Below are 22,436 nucleotides of genomic sequence, written 5' to 3' on the forward strand. Positions count from 1 at the left end.
GCTTGTCACTAGCCATTCTGGTGGTATGTTGAGCCTTTGTACCTAACACCAAATGCCATCACAAAGAGTTAGCAATCTCTTTTTTTCATTTTTTTAACTGAAAGAATTGAATGTCCTAAAGCCAAAACTTAATGTCCTGGAGACACAGCAGGACATGAAATTTTGGATTTCTAATCAGTCTTTGTCCCAGTAAGGATGATCACAAAGACAAACAATGGGGGTAATTTCCCCTCTGAGAAAATCGATATAAACCTGAAAGGGGTTCTAATTCTTTCCACGCAATCAAAAAATTAAAGTGACACCAAACAATGTTTTTATTGTCCAAAACCCATCAATAAACATCTGCTACTTACTAGCCCTGTAAAACATTTTTCATGAAATAATTTTTACTGTGTTTTTATGCTTCTTTGAAACATTCTCCCTGTGCTTCTGAAACTATGCTTCACCCTCCTTACTTCTGTTTGGAATGAGCAGTGCACTTTAGTTGTGATCATGTGCACTGCCCTATGCACACTACAAATCCCAAAGTCCCCTTGGGAGTGAGAAAGAGATGGTGACTACATTCCTACATACATGCGAAATCATGGAAAACTAACATAGCCAGGGCAGGTGCTTGACTATTTTGCGCCCTAGGCAAGACCAAGCCAACATCCAATATGAACTTACTTATTCAGTGGGACATCAGTGCCACCTTCTACTCCAGCATGAGCTCCAGCTTTTGGGTTTGCTTGGAAAGCCAGTGCAGCCGGTAGCAGCCCTCCAGCATGTTCCTGAAGCCAAAGAACTTCTCCTTCATCCTGAGGGAAGACATGATGCCTGCCTCCTCTGCCACCCCCCCAGCTGTCCTCCGACTCCCAGGAACGGGCTCAGTGTCGCCCTCCTCACAGGCTGAGCTGCTGCTGACCTCCTCCACAGCCCCTGTGACGGTTGTCCTCCATCGCTGCTGCTTTCTCTGGATTGGCCAGCAGAGAGTCAGTCAGTGCCCCAGCCCTGTGTAGGATGGCAGTCTTCAGACCCTCATGTTCCCCGGCAAGGCTATTAGGGAAGTCAGCAGTCGTTGCTGCACCCCTAGGCAGCAGTGCGCCCTAGGTGGCAGCCTAGTTCGTCTAGCGGTAGCACTGGGCCTGAACGTAGTCATCCTTTAAAGTGGTTGTAAACCCTTTTTACTACAGGTAAGCCTATAATAAGGCTTACCTGTAGCTACCCCAGATATCCCCTAAACCTGCACGGATTAGGAGCTATTCCTTGTATCAGCATGTGCTGACATCATCAGCACATGCGCACTGAAGTAATGGCATGTTTGTGCCATTGCTTCAGCTAGTATGCCGTTACCGGCGGCTCCCGCACGCATGCGTGGGAGTGATGTCATCGCGGCTCTGGCCAATCACAGCGCCAGAGCCCGCCAGAGCCCGCGATACCCGGAAGTAACTCTGGGAGCAATATCGCCGGCCAGAGCGGTGTACGAGGACCACTGTGGGGGCTTCGATCTAAGGTAAGTCATTTATAATGAGCTAGTATATTATGCATACTAGCTTATTATGCCTTTGTCTTGCAGGTTTTTCTTTTTTTGGTTATTGGGTTTACAACCACTTTAACAGGAAGTGGGATCACAGCAGCAAAAAAAAAAAAGGATTTTGGAGATTTGGAGGAGGCTGAGAGCAACAGAAGGGACTTTTTGAGTTAAGAATACATGCTTGAATAGAATACATAGAATAAAGTAAAACCAAAGTTTTACTTTAAACAAAACAATTTTTGGCTTTAGATACAAATTAATAATAATAATGTCCTTACATTTTTTGTGCCTTCTGCAAAGCTTACTATACCTAAACACAGCAGACAGCAGCCTCCTTTCGTGATGTAGGTGCCTAAGTATAAATCAGGCCAAATTGTATATTTTTTTTGCCTTGTATGTAACTCAAGCCTCTAGTCAAGTCTACAAAGAAGTCCATTGTCTCCATAGGGCAAAAAGTAAGCTACGCTTACTATTTATATATGTTTCCTATCTATTTAAAATACTCTGATTTTACTCTATTAACATCTTAATGAGACCTATCTTCACACTCACCTAATCCTCGTCTTAATTAATAGTAACTTTAACCTTAACCTGATAGGCATTGCCTAAGCCAAATACTCCCTTCCCTTTGTCTTTCTTAATTCTTATGATTTTTCCATATGTTTAATGATTATTTTTTGTCCATTCCATCACTCTGAGATCATTTAAAGTCTCCCTTCATAAAGAAACACCTCACACGTCTACTTCTATTCTACCCCCCCCCCCCCCATGACCTACCTTGCTGACCCAAACACAGATGGCACCTATTATGAAACACTATAGCTTACGATAGACAATTGTTTCCTTTGTGCTTCTTTATGGATCAAAGGATTTTCTGTCTCTACCTATTAGTTACTGGATTTCATTTTGATTACTATGTTGAATCTTAAAACTTTAATAAAAATACATTGATTAGAACAATTAGAGATGAACTAAAAACAAAAACAATGCATTCGAATATACATAAAAAGTATAATGAGACTTTATCCATGCCAATAAACTTTACATGGAAAATTATTTTATTTTTATTTTTTATCATGACTAAAGAAGCGCCAGCAATCTACCTAGTCTGTGGAATGCATATCTACTTTTGTGATTCGTGACAAAGAAGTATATCTTTCTGTAAAGTATAATGTTTCTTCTATTCTAGATTCAGTTACTGTACATTCAATCTGTGTTCTCAGACAGGTGCAGCCTCCTTCAGAGTTTACATCCTCCAGGCAGAGATTTTTTTTTTCTCTCCTCTTACAGATTATTGGGCTGAGTTGTAGGGTGGGGAGAAAAAAAACTCAAAGCCATGCCACACCTTTGTCAGGACTTGCCTGGAGATGACGGGAGACTGGGATAGATGGGTTGAATAAGAGAAAAATTGAACATTCTTGAAGCATCAGTCAGCCTCAACACACCTTGGAGGACGGGTAAACAAGTGTAGGAGGGCAAGCAATTATAAAAAGGAAAAGTTTTTTGGGAAGGCACACATAATTTGGCCTCACTTGTTGCCAGGGGTTCTTCTTTTGCCAAAACACACCAGGTACGTATCACAAAATACTGATTGTGCTTGTATGTTTCGTTAGACTGTTAGGTACATCGCCTTAATAGGTGTTACATTGTAGGAGACAAATAATCTATGATAAGTGTGTAAGTATATAATGTATACTTTAATGATATCATGCAAGGTTTAAATAACTAGATGTTAATTGAGATGTGCCCTCTACTGTGACAGAATAGAAAAAGTTGTGTGACATGATAATTGACTGATATGTTGTACAATAACATTGGTTCTCTTACTTGTAAGCGTTCTGATTTTGAAAGCCTTTTTTACATAGATACAAATTTAAAAGTCCTTTTTCTTGGCTACTCAATAGACTATTTACTAAGGTGGTGTTACCAATGCTTGTGACTCAGTGACTGTGGACTTTTGAACTTGACATTATTTGTATGAGATTCCTAGAGTGTTGTTCTAATGATGCAGGACTAGTACATGTATTAAATGTAAAATTATAATGTGCACCTCTGGTATAGGTTCTTTATCACACAATGTATGGAGACATACTATCAAATGCAATCCTGGACCATGTTACTAATTATTGACTTTTCACTGTTGTCACTGAGCCTTGGATGGGAGATATGATCATGGTTATTTCATTATTCAGCAGCTAACCTTTCATTTCTGTTTGATAATTGGGAGCAATAAGTTTGATTAAATCACTTACATTATGTCTGACTGCATGTCATGCTAATACCTGATATGCTAGACAAATATTTATTCTGTTCTGTAGTCAATTCTGGATTATATTATTATCCTACTGATAGCATGATCACTCTCCCTTAAAGGAAACCTGAATTGAAAGGACATGGCTGGCTACCGTTGTTGTCCTACCCTTGAAAATGCCAATTGCCTGGTTGTCTCTGGCTTCAATACTTTGAGTCACTGGGGTTGATTTACTAAAGTCAAATACGCTGTTTACTTTGTAAGAGAAGTTGCAATTTACAAGGGAATTTTCCTCAGAGCTTATTGAATGTGGTGAAATTTCACTTTGCAAGGAATACCCAATCACGTTCAAAGAACATAAAAAAACGCATTCTTGGTTGCACATGATTGGGTGACAGAAGTCAGCAGAGCTTTGCCTTTTAGGAAATCAACCCCACTGGTCCAGCACAAGCATGCAGCAAGTCAACATAGAGCCAGCACTCCTGATTTGTAGACTTTCCTACAAGAGCTGAAACCAGAGGATCAGCTAGGAAGCCAGGCAAACAACATTTCTTTTAGTACAGGTTTCTTTTAATACAGCCAAGACTTGTACTAATGACAACCAGACTTCAAATGTTTCATACCTCTACTGATTTAAAGGGAAAGGTCACTTTGCACAATGTGTCGCATACATGTAACATAGCAGTTTGCGCAAATGAGAATGACAGATGTCACCTACGTGACTAACTCGTCATGCCACACAAAATATTCACAAACTTGCAAAGTTAAAAGCCGTTGACACTGAATCACTTTTGGCATAGTAATCTTAAATATTAAACAGATGTTCCCCACATATTCATTGCCCATTGACAAGGTTGTGTTAGGAAGAAGGAAAGTGAGAGCAGTGTGCTTACTATGTGAGATGTGGAAGATGTGTTAGAGATTTGTACTGTTAGATCACTCTGAAAACCACACTGTCCATTGAGAAACAGTCAGGCTACTGTTATACCTTAGCAACAGATTGCATTTGTGGATGAGATGAAAAGGGAAAAAAATCCAAGTGAAAATGTTTATCCTGGCAAGAATCTGAACTACTTTAATGCTTTTGATGTTCTTCTACTGATGGCTCCAGAGCCCCGTTAAATATATGGCGTATTACAGCCAGTACTTGGGGTGTTTTGTGTATCTTTGTATTTTTTAGTATAAAATCTACAACATGTACACCATATGGCATGTATTATACAGCTGTAATAATGACAGCAAGCGATAGTTTTTGGGATTTTGTGTTTACTGGTTACGCTGTACAGCCGTGATTTGTACTGGTTTCGTTTTTGAAATACTGAAAAAAATATAATCACTAGACATGCTTTTTCTTCCTTTAATGGTATTGTTGTTTTACCCCAGCCATATTTATTCATTACAGTAATTTATATAGCACTGACAATTTATGCAGTGTTTTACATACTCCTCATTCACATCAGTCTCTGCCCACAAACAGCTTGAAATCTAAGGTTCCTGTGTCAAATACATACATACACTATATTATACAAACGTATTGGGACGCCTGCCTTTACACACACAGAACTTTAATGGCATCCCAGTCTTTTTCCGTAGGGTTCAATATTGAGTTGACCCACCCTTTGCAGCTATAACAGCTTCAACTCTAATGGGAAGGCTGTCCACAAGGTTTAGGAGTGTGTCTATGGGAATGTTTGACCATTCTTCCAGAAGTGCAATTGTGAGGCCCGCCACTGATGTGGACGAGAAGGCCTGGCTCGCAGTCTCCGCTCTAGTTCATCCCAAAGGTGTTCTATTGTGTTGAGGTCAGGACTCTGTGCAAGCCAATCAAATTGAGCTTTCCAGCATACGTTTGGAATTTAGCTTTCCAGCATACGTTTGGAGTGTGGGAGGAAACCGAAGTACACGGAGGAAACCCATGCAAACATAGGGAGAGCATGCAAACTCTGTGCAGATAGTGTTCTGGCTGGGATTTGAACCAAGGACCCTCTATGCTGCTATGCAGCAGTATAACTATAGTACAACAGTGCCTCTCCAAAAATGAAGTCAGGGAAAGGTACTGCAATTCAAAATTCAACTTTATGTATTTTTCCAGTAAAAGAGAGGATAAAAGATGTTTTTCAGCATTCAATAATATACAACCCAGTCAAGAAATTAGAGAGCTGGGGGACTGTGTACAGCCTGAGCCCTTAACTGTAATCAGCCATAAAGAGGATGACTGGTGTCATAGATACCTAGTCAGTTTTGGTAAAACCTATGGTAATATCTCCCTTGATAACCAGTTCTTACCAGGACAGAATTACAGATAAGTGCTCGGACTTCATATACAGCCTCCTCCATGAATAGGTGGAAATGGTTTATTTCTTTTCTGGAGAATGTTTAATAATTGACAGCATATCAAAACACATGTAGAATACATACTTAACCGAATTATAGTGGATATAAAACCAATCAACGCATATAAACGATGTACGCCACATAATTATACATAAAAATGTAAGCCATCGCCACAGGGATGGGTGCACGCAGGAATGCAGAATACATTGCTTTATGTTTCAGAAATTATGAGTATGTCATGTAGCTACAAGATTTCGATATGGTGTTATATAATGATAGCTACGCCTAGAGGATGACTTTGAAAATGCAGTAAAACTAAAGCTTGTAAACAATATAAATAAGCAAACAAAAGACAAATATTACATTGACCCTATGAATGATTACCAAAAAAAAGTCCCATTGTAATCCCCAATAAATAGAGGCATTTTAGAGTGTGCATGAGTATCTCTTTCTCTATTTGTGTTCTATTCCATTTTCAGAACCAGAGGACAGACATTCATCTAGCCAGAGACCAGTGATATATATTCATAAAATATACAAATAACTAACCACTTTCTAATCCAGTGTAGCAAATATATGTAACATCTTACATGAAAGCAAAACCATTCAAAAACAGTCATAAGATCAAATTGGCACATTCCATAAATAAATCTCATTGTTTCGTTAAGAAACACTATGGACACTTTTAGGATGCAGATAAATGTGAGATGCTTGTCATCCAATAGCAGCAATTTCCATGGATTTAGGTGATATGGGGATATGTATTGGGCAGAGCAGACTATAGTAGATCAACATATGAGACATTTAGCAGAAGGGAATGTCTATTTGACTGGAATGTTCAAGCACAGAACTATTATACTTGTTTTATTTTAGATACTGTAGATAATAATTGTGCCACATTAGCCTAAATACCACTGGATGTCTGTAAAATAGAAGAATGTATGAAGGAGCATGAAATTGCATGAAATTGTCTTTAACTTGGAATTTAAATAGACCAATTGGGTGCAAACACCAATAAGTGAAATCATTAAATTTAGTTTTGGGAGCCAATGCAGTCCGAGACTTCCCCTTATGTTAACGTTCTATGATGATTTTTTTTTGAGCCGTGTTTAAAGATTGCATCACTTATCTGATCTGTAGGATGTAAAATGTATTAATTTCATTGGGAAAATCAGCATTTGTAGATAGAATTTTCAATAGATGCTTCCAGAGATATAAAAGAAGCAGAGGATTCTAAATGTTTGTCATTCTATAGGGAAGGCTAGCATAGGACTCAGTCAATGGATGCCCCACCTGTATAGTGGGCTACTGTGTAAAGATTGCATGTTACAAGGTGTCCTTGCTATTACAGGTAGATGTGTTTAAATGTGCATATATAGATGTGTCTGCAAATAATATCATCTAAATGATCTTGTTAATAACTTCATGGTTATCCTAATACTTCCCAGAATGAAAGCCTATTACAGTAAAACATTCTAGACATGCACAATGGAACCCTAAGAAAAAGGCATAGAGGGTGGGAGCAGCCCATAACATCACATCATTTTGAATGGCTTAATAGAAGCATGGACACAGTGGGGTTGTTTTACTAAAGAGCTTAGTAAATGAGGTAAAGGTTCTCTTTGCAAAGAATACCCAATCACATGCAAGGAAAATTTATAAAAACAACATTTTTGCTTGCACATGATTGGATGATGGAAGTCAATAGAGCTTCTGCTCATTTACTAAGCTTTGGAGCATCTGCACTTTGCAAAGTGCACAGTCTCCTTGCCTTTAGTAAATCAGCCCCAATGTATAGCTGAGTTTGAGAAACATATTAACAAGTTGCTTATAAAAATGATCTTTGAGAGCCTTTATGTGTGCGCATGTGAATATCTCCACACAGTTCAAAAAATACATAAGTCAGAAGAATAACCATTTACATTTGTCTGATTTTTACTTTGGCTTGCCAGTTTAGAATACTCAAACTAAATAGATTGTAGTTAGATAAAAATGGATGCAGGTGTCTGATGGCATAACAGTTAGAAATTGGATGTGCTCAAGTTTTAGACTCTGTAAAGGGACCTTTGAGCATTTTAAATAAAGAAATTCTAAATGATCTTGTCTCATTTAAATATACTAATTGTTTTTGACTGACGCTCTTCTTTGCAAAGACGCAGTGTGTACTTTTGTGTATAAAATACCTTGGTGCGAGCATCAGCATTTTAGACTCCCAATACCGCTCCCTGCTGATTTTGGCAGTATCAATGACCTATCTTCATCTAGCCTTGGACCCTGGTTTCTTTGAACTTGACCCTGCTGATTTTGCCAGTATTAAAGCAGATCTTCACTGCATCAGAGCACCACAAACCAAATCTAATTCATTTTTAATATTTAAAGAAAACTCCCCCATTCATCCATGTCTCCATGCTTTATTTTGTTGAGAAATCACTTTTAGCATTTTTGGTCGTAGCCATGTTGAGTAAGGGCAAATGATTCATGTAGCATCTACTTCCTGGAATCCATCTCCTCTTAGCTCTGGCATGCATGCAGGAGAGTGAGCTTAGCTTGGAAAACCCCTTCTCCAGACTCCTGGGATGTATGACATCACTTGCCTAGGCAAGAAACCAGAAAGTAACTGAAGAAATGTAAAAAAAAAGTTTAAAAGTTAATATGTAATACTTCCCTATCTATTTACTAATGCTGCAGCATAAATATTAAAAATAATCAATGTTGATTGGGTGAATGCATGTCCTATAAGTATCTTCATCCAACCTTGGACCATGGTGCTTCTGCACTGGACCCTTCTGGTTTTGGCTATATTGATGGCTCTTGAGAGTCTTCATCCAACCTTGGACACTGGCTCCTCTGCACTGTATGCATTTGCTGTTGATCTACAGTCAAATGGAATAAGATTTCTTTTATGACATGTTCTGCTTTTTTTGGTAGATCAATCTTTCTGTAAAGTAGATTTTTTTCTCATCCTTATTCATTTCATTATTTTCAAAAACTTCTGACTATGGATTCCTTGGCCAACAATATATGCTGCCCTCTAGAATCATATCATACCCATAAAAGGTTTTTCCTCCCTCCAAGCTATATTTTATAAGGGTTTCAATTACTATAGTCTGTAGAGGATAACTCTGGGCGTTGCTCTGTTACAATAAATACAGGTGTTTACATGTATGTTACCTGCAGGAACATTATATTGTGCAGATTATAATGATCACGCAAGGTGTCTGAGCTACAAATGCTTTTGTTGCTGAATAGTCTTCATTCTTCAGCAATGCAGCCAGTAAAGTCTGTACACTCTGGATAAATAGGGGAGACTTGTTTACAGCATTTCCAGGAGCCTAAACTGTTTCAACTTGCTTTAGCATTTGATGGAGGAGCTGTAAATATGTGACAGAATGTAGCAATGTTAGAGAAGAGTACTATGTATTTCTGAATATCAATATATACTGAAGTTAATATACAAGAAATGCATCAAAGGACAGTGTTAGGCTAACAATGGATGTCTGGCTTCATTTTATATCTCACATTGAGAAATAATTTCACTATTGCATCCTTTCCCAACCCTTTTAATATCATGGAATCCTTGAGATAACTTTCTGTTCTCAGGGAGTCTCTGCTAATAATTACTTTATCTACAATTTGTGATACATTAGCATAGTGGTCAGTGTGAAGAATGCACTTTACATTTGTGGTCAGTGTGAAGAATCCCCCCTTTTATGGTAGTTAAGAAGATCATTGGCATCAGTGGCTACTTATCTGAGAGGCAGATATTGCTCATTGCTCAAGGAACCCCTTGCAATCTCTGGAGGAACCCTAGGGTTCAACACAACCCTGGTTGGGAAAGGCTGCTCTGTTGGCTGCAATACCTAACATGGCTTCTATAAAAGAGCCCCACAGCAATGTGGTTGGTCAGTTTAACTAGTCTTTAACCCATTAGCAAACAGCCTGTGCTTTAGATCTGCAAGCTCCAGGGAAGCAAGATTTTGACTAGGTGTATCTGGTCAAGTGCAATGACAGGCACTCTGATGTGAAGCAGCGCTCCCCGTATATACCTATCTCACACTGATGAAATGTCCCAATGAAATGAAAACAAATTGCAATCAGGGTTGACAGGGGGCAGACCCCAGGTCTTTGATTCTTCACACGTATGTCTATAATAGCTGAAAACACATATTATTGATAGTGTGTATGTAAAAGTCAGAAATAGATTTCATTTTGGATTTTCAGTGGGAACAATCATTTATTTCCCATATTGATATACCAATAACAAGTTGTGCAACATATTACATTATACTTAGAACCTTTCACATCAGTCACTGCACTCCAAAGGAGCTCACAATGTAATGCCCAAATGTGTACACTAGGGCCAATTTGGGAGGAAGTAAATTAATCTACCAGTATCCTCCTTCGTTTGTGAAAAAATAGAGCAGAGACCCCTGCAGAAAGGAGAAGCACAAACAGACTACATGTAGATGGTGCCCCTGGTGAGACTCAAGACCACAACTTTAGGGCTGGATTCACACTGCTCCATGTACAAGTAGCACATGTAGTAAATCACATGTGTAGGTGTGCATGGGCCCGTATAAGTTTTCTTTCAGAACAAAACTACACCGTTAAGCATAGAACCAACCCCATGGAAAAGAATATTTTTGCTTTAAATGCTACAAATGTGTATTGAAGTATTGCTTTTACGATTTACCATTTACATTATATTACATATAATTATAATTAATGTTGTTATAATTATATATATAATTAATGTTGTAAAGCGATGCGTAAACTGTCGGCGCTGTATAAATCCTGTATAATAATAATGTATAATAATAATAATAATTATATATATATAACTAGCAGAGTTGTTATGTGGTTAGTGCTCTTGCCTTAGGGCCTATTCACCCATGTCCATTTACATGCAGCTAAACTTACACATTTTGCTGTACGAAAATGTATTTCAAGCAGAAATCCTATTCTATGGCTGGTTCACAACTATGAGGCTGCAGTTTAGTGTGTTCTGAAAGGTTTACACCTACACATATGCCTTACTATGTGTGTTAAATGCACATGGAACAGTCTAAAAATAATAGGATTGAGTGTAATGTCAAAGGCAGCATGCTTCTGTGTGTAAAGCTGCAAGATATCTTGTTTTGACTTTGATGATGTCTTTAATGGGAACATTTAGGAACATTTATAACACCCCATTCTTTACAAACACTCAAACTATTTCCTCCTAGGTTCTCCCACTGGAAAAAAAAAATCACAGACCTTAACAAAAAAAAAAACATTGATTGTCACTTAACCAAAAATATAGAATTTGTTACAACTTTCATTTACATTTTTTAGTTGGCATATTGTGTTCTTAATAAACTGTGTGCAGCCTCCAGCTTTAGCAGCGCTGCCCATCTTTTGGGCTGCACACTAGCTCCAGGGCAGTATCACTTGCAGTGGAGTTGAACTGGTGCAATAGAAGCACCTAATGAGGGTTCAAGGACTGACTAATCCCATTTAAGCCTGCTCACAATGTACTGAATCAGTAACGTGTGTATTTCATTTGTGTAACGCTATTGCTGGATGTGCAAATTCCTTTATTGCTTCTCCAGGCAAAATTCTGAATTTTGCAGATCATCTTACAGTGGGAATAATTAGAGCCATCTGACATAGCAATGAATCAAGCTTAACAGAACAGGTTTTGGAATTAGGATAGCAGACATGAAGTGGAGCTTGCTGTCAGAGATGTATACCTCTTTAAGGTTTTACTTCCCATTGTCATAAGGGGTTTAAAGAACAATGATTATGTGCAAAGTGAAGGGAACCTGAACAACTAAACAAATTTAACTAGACCAGTCAGAACAATGATCATTGGTTATTAGTTTCTACATGGCTCCATACATTGTATCTTTATCCTATGATAAACTTGGAGGAATGTTTTAGGTAGAGTTTTCAGATTTTTTTCTGGAAGTATACATCTAATTTATAAGATTATTTGCAGCCCAAAGTTTGGTGCTTTAAATGGGTTTTCTTATTGCTAGAAATTCTGTATATAGCTTTATGCATACAGTGCATAGTCCACATGGGCTTTGCTGCTTAACTGCAGACAGGAAAAAGAAACTTTATTATACTGAGAAAAGACATAGAGTTTAACAATAGATGCAGCGGCAATCTAAACACTGCTATCTACAGGCTGATGCAGTTGTTGCACAAAATACATATGAACATTGTATTCCAACATGTATTCAGTCTGCATTGTAACAAATGTTTACTTCCTACATAACTAAGGCCTATCCTCTACCAAAAAAACTTTATTAACCCTGTATAATATTAAAATGTACCACAAAGACTGTTATTTCAAGAAACCTAAATAACAGTTGACCGCTTGGGAAAAATACATCATCTTTTTCTAGGATTTTGCTTTATACATTCAAACATTTGCCTGTATTTAAAGTAAACTTGTAAAAGGAAACATGGAGGCTGCCACTGATGACATCTGAAAACATCTGTTCTCTGGCCTTTATGTTGTTTTAATGTATTCACTTTCTACTTTCAAAGGTGTACTCACAATCGGCTGCATATGCTGAGCCTTAGCAGATTTGAGCCCCAAAGTTCAGTTTGTCTGACTACTAGGATAGCTTTGGCCACAGTTCAGCATACTGTGCCATGACCCACTTGAAAGAGGTGAACTGGGGCGCTTATCAATTGTATTCAGATCTGTGTTATTTTCAACCATGCTCAAGCATGGACTTCAAACACTGGAACAGATTAGTTTTTAATTTGTGTCCCCTCAGTAGTAAAGGTACAGATAATGTAAGCATGCTCAGGCCTAAAACAATGTGTGGGCAAGAACCATGCTTGGATCCAACGTGATGTGAGCACTGGACAGTGGGGAAGGAAGGGCAATCGTATTTGGCACAGTACAAGGCAACTGTGCCTTGTGTGATTACGGTCTAAATCATTTACTCAAAACAAGTATGCAGATTAGGAGTGAGTCCATTTAAACCAATGGCAGGCTGACAGCGGCCGCTGCTGTTATATAGCCACACGCAGAGCAGTTAGCTGTGGTTTAGGACATGATGCATCTAAGCCTGGATGCATCTGACTGTGTCCAGGATGGGACATCTGTCCCTATCCGCAGCTAACCGCTCTGTGTGACTATATGCTGATCTCATTACCCAGTCATTCCAATGGCAAGAATATTCAGATTCTTGTCACAGGAATCCAGTGGCCGTACTAACCTTGCCATGTAAAAGGGGCCTAAGCCATTTTAGAAAATAAAGGCAACCGTTCATTGTTAGGCCCCTTTCACACAGGCAATCCAATCAGGTCCACCTTTCAGTTTTTTAGGTGGACCTGATTGAATGGTATATTCACCCGTATGGACCGGCGGGTGTAAATAGACTAGTGTCCATTTACACACACCTACCTCTGATCTGAAGGGGATCTATCTTCCTCCATCTAGATGTATCAGAGGGCAGTTGGGGGTATATGGACAGTGGAGCCCGTTTGCACCCAGCCACCTATAGGGTAGAGCATGCTCTGTTCATGTCGATTCTGCCCAAACTGAGTGGACATGGTCCTGTCATCTGCCCGCTCTGCTCTGTTCGCTGATCCCCTGCTGATCAAAATGGAGTTCGCCCCATGTAAAAGGGGCCTTAAGCATTCTTCCTTTTGCTTGAACGTCCAATATTTATTACATGATGGATATTTTAATTTAAGTGAATAGTCTACATTAGTCTATAAGCTGGTTTATGATCAGAGATGATCCATAGTGGTAAGAAATTGTTTGTTGTTGTGCAAGAAATGTTTAATATTCCAGATGAAATCAATATCTGTGTTATAAGTATGGTAACTATATGATTATGACTTAAAGGGACACTATCGTGAAAAATCTTGTATTATAACAGCCATATGAGTTTAATATTTGTAATAATAACATTCAGTATATTCTTCAAATTCCCACACTAATGCCCCGTACACACAGTCGGACTTTGTTCGGACATTCTGACAACAAAATCCTAGGATTTTTTCCGACGGATGTTGGCTCAAACTTGTCTTGCATACACACGGTCACACAAAGTTGTCGGAAAATCCGATCGTTCTAAACGCGGTGACGTAAAACATGTACGTCGGGACTATAAACGGGGCAGTGGCCAATAGCTTTCATCTCTTTATTTATTCTGGGCATGCGTGACACTTTGTCCGTCGGATTTGTGTACACACAATCGGAATTTCCGACAACGAATTTTGTTGTCGGAAAATTTTATAGCCTGCTCTCAAACTTTGTGTGTCGGAAAATCCGATGGAAAATGTGTGATGGAGCCTACACACGGTCGGAATTTCCGACAACAAGGTCCTATCACACATTTTCCGTCGGAAAATCCGACCGTGTGTACGGGGCATACTACTTATATTTTTCGTCACATTTACATGTAGTGTCAAAAGCAAGGGTTGGGGCAAATTGTATTTCATAAAGACTCTTTTCTGGTGAGCTGATTTAAACAGTCACCTTGCATCATACTGGCTTGAGTGCCCATGGAATACTATATATTTTTAATAGAGATCAGAAACTTTAGAACCTCTGTTGGGTTTTATTTGCTATCCAGATATGTGTTGCAAAAGCTTCCTGAAGTCTCTGGAACAGGAAGTGAGGGAGGGTCTCTCCAATAGGACCAATCGTTTTTATTAAATTTCCAAAAGATTTTTTGCAAAGATCCTTGCAATATAACATGGTGTAGATAGGCATAGTGGCATAGGAGTTTATTTACTAAAGCTGGAGAATGCAAAATCAGGCTCACTTCTGCATATAAAATAATCAGCCTCCAGGTTTAATTGCCAAAGCTTACTTGAACAAGGTTAGAAGCTGATTGGTTTCTATGCAGTAGTGAACATGATTTTGCACTCTCAAGCTTTAGTAAATAAAACCTATAGAATATTTAATCAGTATCATATGCTCTCTGTAGGTTTACTGATGTATAATAATACAGGTAAATTTACCAATAAGGCTTCATGCTCATGGCTTACAGTGGCCATACAGCATCACTCTCCCAGGACCTGCAGCTACCGAGCACAGAAAACCATTGAGATGAATTAGCAGATGTGACTGTATATGGTTATGTGTGGAAGCAAAAAACACTTGCTTGCTTATGGACATATGCTTTGGGCACAGAAAGTCTGTGCATATGCGGGTGCTTTACACAACCCCTGCGCATAACCTCATTCAGCCGTGTCTTCTAATTCATCTCAATGGGTTGCTGTATGCTGCAGGTTCCAGAAGAGTAATTCCGCAGTCTCCAAATAATGTACGGTTGTGTGTATGAAGCCTTAAAGAGCATGGTGGTACATCCTCCAACACATACACAAAACAACCACAAAAAAAAAATGACATACAGTACACCTCAGTGTCATTATCCTTTCTTATTCTACAAGATTATTCTTATTCTACAAGAAAAATATTTTAAAAATGTAAGCTCTGTCAAGCTTTTATTGTTGTCTGCCTGTCTGGAACATAAAAACAGGGGAGATCCACTATAGACATACTTTTTTACATTTTCAATTTTGTTTGTAAGCAACTATTAGAAACTCCAAAGCATATTTTCAGATGTAAAACAAGAATTTTTCAGTCATTGAGCACTAAAACCAAGGACACTGACTTCCACAGCACAATTATTACCCGAGCAGAATCCAGGAAGCACAGAACTCTTATTAATTGATGTTAGCCAATGATCCAATTCCAATACAAGTCTGCAACTACACAAAACACGGCCTTAACAGAACATACCATGTTTGCCATTAACTTGCTACTGAATGTTTTTTTATTACCTTTTGCTTGTCGAGCTTATTTAAAAAAAAAAGTGCAACTAGTCACACATTTTCATTCTAAAACCTGGTTCTAGTAAACATGAATCTAATTATCTGCTATAGGCCACTGTATTTTGTGCATTTTGACTGCTTTAGCCTCATTGCCCTATTGCAAAAGCTTGTAAATCAATTTAAGGCATTTTAGAAATTTAGAAAGGTTCAGAGAACAATACTGTTTTCAGATTTTGATCCGATCATTAGAAAACATGGAGTATAACAGACACAGACAGAATGTTGTGACTAAATGTCTGCATTTCTTGCCAGGTGACTATGGAATGGATATTTTAAGTAAGAAAAGTTATCGGGAAGGTGGGGACTCAGCAGGAAGAGGTAAGATATGTTTAATATCGTTTTAGTTTTTTTTTTTGCTTTATTTCTTGTCAATATCCAAATACAATCATCAGTATGTTATCTTGTAGTGAAAATTTTACATAAGCATTTATACATGAATAGAGAAGCATCTTTTCTTACCGCACTCCAGGACCAAGTAGGTCAATGTTAAGTTTTAATTTTCCAACCCTCTCTTAATTTAATGCAGAATGATAGTCAGGCCACATATACAACAATATGCAGCCTGACTGTTATACAGTCGCTTTTTTACTAAGTGCTGTAGCAATAAAAGCAAAATGATACCCCAGCTCCACTGCCTCTACTGCTGTAGCAATGGTTAAAAAAAAAATTCTTATGCTGTCAACATATAGGATAGTTGGACCATGGCTATCATACACATTCTTTCCAGTGGTTTGACATGCCCCACTGAACACTGCTCTAATTAACATCACTCTAAAGCTGGCCACAGACCACAGCCACTTCTATTCATTCAACCAGTGGGCTGAAGGAGGAAAACATTTGAAAAGATTACTCCATCCACATAAGTGAGGTGGCTGGAGGAATCCCTCCGTCAGGAGACTGCATTCCAACAACAGGACTCAAAGCTGTCAGAATACACTGATCAGCAGCTGCAGCCATTTCCAGCATGTCCCTTCAACAGGAGTCGATAAAGTGATCACCTTCTGGTGAGCAGGGATAACCACACACTAATCAAAAATGTTCTGGTCCCTGCTGAACTAGCCAAATTTTGATCTGCCTATGGCCAGCTTTACTCTCTGAGCAGAGATGTTAATTATCTGTTATAACACCTGATGCAGGACATAGCTGATTTAAAAGAAACAGTAAAAAGCTAATTCCTCATTGTATATGCAGCCTGACTGCATTACAGTTATAAAATAAGAGGGGTTGATTGGGCTTTAAATTGGGACACTACATGGTAATTATATACGTCTTCTTCTTAAAAAAAAAAAAACTGTGATATCAACAATAGGTTCTATAATACATTCTGGTATTATGTGTGTATATTGCAATGAAGTTAGAGTATAGATAAAACTGCTCTATTCATGTCAGGGAAAAGTGAGAGGTTGTTGTAAATAAATTTGCTATTTAAAATCATCTTATTGTTTTTCAGCCTATTCAGAAACATTAACAACTTCATCAAGACTAGTATCACTACCACCAAGTAAGTCATCATGTTAGCATTGTGAACGTAGTGAGTGTTACATGTTACATATAAATTCTCTAGTGTTTATGTATACTAGTTTAACTGCATTTTCTTTTTATACAACATAGTAGTTTGTGACTTTGTGACTATAAATGATTATGGGTTGTGAATGGGGTTGTGAAAGTTCTTTCATCATTGTATTGTAACAGAAGGAGCAAACACTAGTGGTTCCAAAATCTCATACCAGGTGGGAGGTGGTGGTGGTGGTGTGGAAAAGAAGACCCTGGTACAAAGCAGCTCTAGTTACGTCACATCAGGTATGTATTGTGGCTTTCATATTTTTAATATTTGATATTATTAAATATATTACACATTGTAAGTAGAGATCAGCTTGGGTGTCTTCCAAACTCATCTCTAACCTGAACACCGAACTCCCAAATTTTCGGACTCCAGTGAGTTGCGGGCGGTCATTTCTCCACCTTGCATCTCACTGGAGTACAAAAGAGGGTGTTCAGAGTTCGGGTTAGAGATGAGTTGGAACCCCTATTTCCGTTGGGGGGTTTTCCCATTACTTACTGTCCCTAAAACACAACAGGAAGTCAGTAGAAATACCCCTAAAGCGAGGGAATGTCTCTGCTTAGTTGTCACTAGAACAGGTGTCCCCATTGGAATATTTCCCATATCTCATGTTTGAGTGGCAAATATACTGTTTTAGATTTTCTATGAGTTTTTAGTCCTATTCACATTTGTCACCAAGACAAGGAAAAAGGTTGCATTAATATGTCAAGTGCATATACATAGACAGAAGCAGAAATCTGTAAAATTTGGCTAAAGATACATTTATATGACAATCTGCATATTGACAAGGTCTTTTTTTATTTGTATTCCCAAATGATTAAGAAATACAATGCATGGGGTGACATTCTCTAATTTGTCCAGTAGATGGTGCAGGCATTCTAAAAAAAAATGCCTTTGAATCCCCCTATGGGCTTTAAATGGTACTTCACTCTTGACAACGAAAACAGCTGCAGCTTCTGTAGTTACACGATCACAGCACATCCAATATATATATTAGGACACAATAACTGTCCTAGCATAATGTACACATATGTTAATTGGTTATGTTTAAAAAATGACATAAAGAATTATAAGAAGGAAATAATTCTATTTAAGAATAGAAAGGAAAATAAACAAAATATGAAAAGTGATTTATTTCAATGCAATGTTCCAATTTGTCTACAATACTAACAAAACATATCCTAATCCAGCTACAAGTGGCAGCTCAAAAGTTAATATTAGCACCTCGGGATCAAGATACGCCCAGTCCCCCACTTCTACCCTCTCAGTATCACCAAACTCCACTTTCGATAGGAAGGCTTACATCTCCAGTTCTCGCCAAGCGGGTTATGAAGGTAAGGGCTATTCCAGATTTCCAGTAGACTAAACTATGTACATTTCAGACAGTTCAATTTTCCTATTTGGATCTGCCAGTTAAATGAATCACAATATATATTTATTTTCAACTGTAGGAAGTTCCAGTGGGAATTCTTCACCGGAATACACAAGAAAAGAAATGGGTATGTTTAGCTTTGTAATTCAAAATCATTTCAAATACTTGACCGAGATGTATAGTGAGTTGAAAATAAAGGATTTTAAATGGTTATTTTTAGGCCCAAGTGGCCCATGTGGCCTTATGCTGGTCATGGTTCTCCTAAAATATTTGCATCAATAGTGAATTAACTCCAAAAAGTAGGGTTCCATGCCCTGGGTAACTAATCAAAATAATTTATTCTTTATAATATTTTTGTTTTCTTTTAACAGCATCTTCTGCCACTAGAGGGCGAACTCAGAGCAGAGGTGAGTACGTGATTAGGACATGCAAGGAAGCCAACGAGATCATGTAATATAATCTACCTTCAGTCTTTGTACAGTGATGGTTGGTTAACCATGTCAGTCAAACAACATCTACATCCATTGTAAGGGATGCAAATTCAGTCATAAGCAGTTCAGCCTGAAATAATCTAGAAAGTATTTACCCAAAAGAAAAGATGTGTTAACATTTACAATTTACGTTTTATTCAATTGACTAGTCATCTCCCTAGCACAGCCCTTTCCTTCTTGCACATCATAACTGTCTCTTCTTCTGGAGCGTCTAATTACTGTCTGTGCACTGCTTCTTTTTCTGCCTCTGCCCCTTTTTTCACCTCCCTAAATAACCACAAAAGAAGCAAAGGGGAACATTATAGAGTGTCACTAAGTGATGGCTCTGAGACTGCTGGGGTTGCTGACATCACATACAAATGGCAGTCTCTGGGCTTTTGGATGTATACACAAGGGATAATTCTACAGGAAAATAACACACATAAAATATGTTAAACATATATATAATCATATGGGAAGATTTTTGTTAAAATTAATGGTCTGATAAAAGAGTATCCTATCTACTTTGGCTGAATATGTCCATATTTTTTATAGTTATTATAAGCTCTTTATACAGAATCTTATTTTTTAGTTTGAAAAATAGATATATAATAAATGTATTATATAATATTTTATTTTTTTATACATCCATGTGGATTTACATATACATTTGTTACTTGGTGTTACTTATTGGTCCTTTAGGGTTTTTATAGTAAAGAATAATCATAATCACTTATATATATATATATATATATATATATATATATATATATATATATATATATATATATATATATATATATATATATATATATATATATATATATATATATATAAATAAAGTATATCCAAAGCAAGTAAATTTTTTGCTTTTTGTCTTTTACACTTTTCAAAATAATTTTATTATTGTGTGATTTTACAGAAACTGAAATCCGCACTCGGCTGCAGAGTGCATCACCCTCCACAAGATGTGAGTGTTTATGTCTATTTGTCATTTTTCTATCACTGACATAGAAAAAGCAATCATTTATATGTTATGGAATTTTTGAGATATCTTCTTTCTAAGGAGTTTTATTTCTTTGACATTTCTTCTTTGTGAAATTTAGGATTTAGAGAAAAAAATTTAAACTAGTATAGAGCTTTTTATGTGCTGACAAATATAAATGATATACCCACAGGCAAATGAAATAGACAAGTGTTTCTAATACCTGTCCTGGAATGAAACAAACAAAAATCTGTATAACTGCAATTTGTAAAGATTTATATTTGGGCAGCTTTATTAGCAATTGGTCACACTATATTATGGAATGTCCACCTTTTTGTAGGTGATTAAACTGATTTGTTTATGTCTCCTCTTCCTCCAGGGACAGAACTCGACGACGTGAAGAAACTGCTGAAGGGCGGCCGCTCCACCAGTGTCAGCCCCAGCAGATCCCCAACCAATACCCTTCCCATCCCTAAGAAAGCCGCTGTGGAGACGAAGATGGTAACAGAAAGCTCTCAGTCAGGTGAGGGCCTGAGACAGCACTGTGCATGCCTTTGACCATCATGACATTTACTGATTCTAATCAGTGGTTCCTTCATACAGTTTCAGGGTCATATGACACCGCCATCTTAGATTCGGCACTCCCATCATACATGTGGACCTCCACGCTTCCTGCAGGGTCATCTATGGGTGGCTACCACAACAACATGAGTGGCATGGCCTATGGGCCTTCTATGATGAATGCCCAATCCTCAGGATCAGGTAGATTTATAAAAGGAAAAAAAATGGTTGACAGTTCTACAAATGGCTGACCAATCTACGCCTATGGCTTTTGTTTTTTGTTTTTACAATGTCTCTTTATAATTTTTCTATTTAGTATTTGGAATTCCCAACAATCTGGCCCCCAGCTCTCCTACCTTACATTCAGGACTTTCCTCCTCCTCTGCAGGTAAATGGCTTACTTTTTCTTTTTAAATAAATCTCTTTATTTGAATTTTCGATGATGATACAAGAGAAAAAAATACACAGTAGCAGGCGGTGTGGCCCACACAGGGGTGTGCGCCAACCTGAGTAAGAAAAAGAAAATACAAGCACCAAGTGCCAATAATAAAATAAATAAAATCAAACTAAACCACCTAACGAATACAGCTTGTGTGAATATGTGGCTGAGAAAAAAAACAGAAAAATAAAAAAAACTCTATACCATAATCTTTCAATAGTTCATGCACCAGACATAGATGGAGCTTTCAAAAAGAAAATACAAGCACCAAGTGCCAATAATAAAATAAATAAAATCAAACTAAACCACCTAACGAATACAGCTTGTGTGAATATGTGGCTGAGAAAAAAAAATGAAAAAAAAAAAACTCTATACCATAATCTTTCAATAGTTCATGCACCAGACATAGATGGAGCTTTCACATGAATGGCTTATTTTACTTCAGTTTGTTTCATTTTAGGGGAATAAATAAGAAATGTGTTTAACCACTTGCTGACCATATAACTTGCCGCTGATCCTTCGGTACAGAGGAAGAACGGTTGTTTGCATGTAAACAAGGCAGACCGCTGTTCTGTCAGTAGGGAAGGCATGGATCCTGTGTTCCTGCAAAGCAGGGGCATGGATCTATGCCTTCCCCTAGTAAAAGCACCTCCCACAGTACATTAAAACACAGGCTAGGAACACAGTTAACCCTTTGATCATCCCTGATGTTAACCCCTTCCTAGCCAGTGTCATTAGTACAGTAACAGTGCATATTTTTTAGCACTGATCACTGTATTAGTGTCACTTATCCTCAAAAAGTGTCAAAGTGTCAAATAGTGTCCATCTGTCCGCCGCAATATCTCAACCCCGCTATAAGTCGCTGATCACCGCCATTACTAGTAAAAAAACTGTAAAAATAAAATAAAAATATCCCATAGTTTGTAGATGCTATAACTTTTACGCAAACCAATCAATATATGCTTATTGGAATTTTATTTGCCAAAAATATGTAGCAGAATACATATTGGCCTAAATTGATAAAGAAATTTGTTTGTTTTTTTCAAATTTTTTATTGGATGTGGTTTGTAGCAGAAAGTAAAAAATATTGCTTAT

At 37.8% G+C, this 22,436-nt stretch overlaps 1 protein-coding gene across 3 annotated transcripts in view; it reads left to right on the top strand.

The window, feature by feature from the left end:
- Nucleotides 1–2,843: 2,843 nt before the first annotated feature.
- The window catches only part of COL17A1 (collagen type XVII alpha 1 chain), a 77,102-nt gene continuing 57,509 nt past the window's right edge, over nucleotides 2,844–22,436 (top strand). The window contains exons 1-11 of one of the 3 annotated variants that reach the window (XM_073596096.1): nucleotides 2,844–3,083; nucleotides 16,206–16,271; nucleotides 17,404–17,454; nucleotides 17,646–17,753; nucleotides 18,705–18,848; nucleotides 18,966–19,013; nucleotides 19,258–19,293; nucleotides 20,279–20,326; nucleotides 20,721–20,864; nucleotides 20,945–21,103; nucleotides 21,219–21,290. In XM_073596096.1, the coding sequence (XP_073452197.1) occupies nucleotides 16,217–16,271; nucleotides 17,404–17,454; nucleotides 17,646–17,753; nucleotides 18,705–18,848; nucleotides 18,966–19,013; nucleotides 19,258–19,293; nucleotides 20,279–20,326; nucleotides 20,721–20,864; nucleotides 20,945–21,103; nucleotides 21,219–21,290 (865 nt within the window). In that variant the 5' untranslated portion in view covers nucleotides 2,844–3,083; nucleotides 16,206–16,216. The other 2 variants (XM_073596098.1, XM_073596097.1) reach the window with 2 other exon arrangements.

Source organism: Aquarana catesbeiana, linkage group LG08, assembly GCF_042186555.1.
Source record: "Aquarana catesbeiana isolate 2022-GZ linkage group LG08, ASM4218655v1, whole genome shotgun sequence".
NCBI classification, from domain to species: domain Eukaryota; kingdom Metazoa; phylum Chordata; class Amphibia; order Anura; family Ranidae; genus Aquarana; species Aquarana catesbeiana.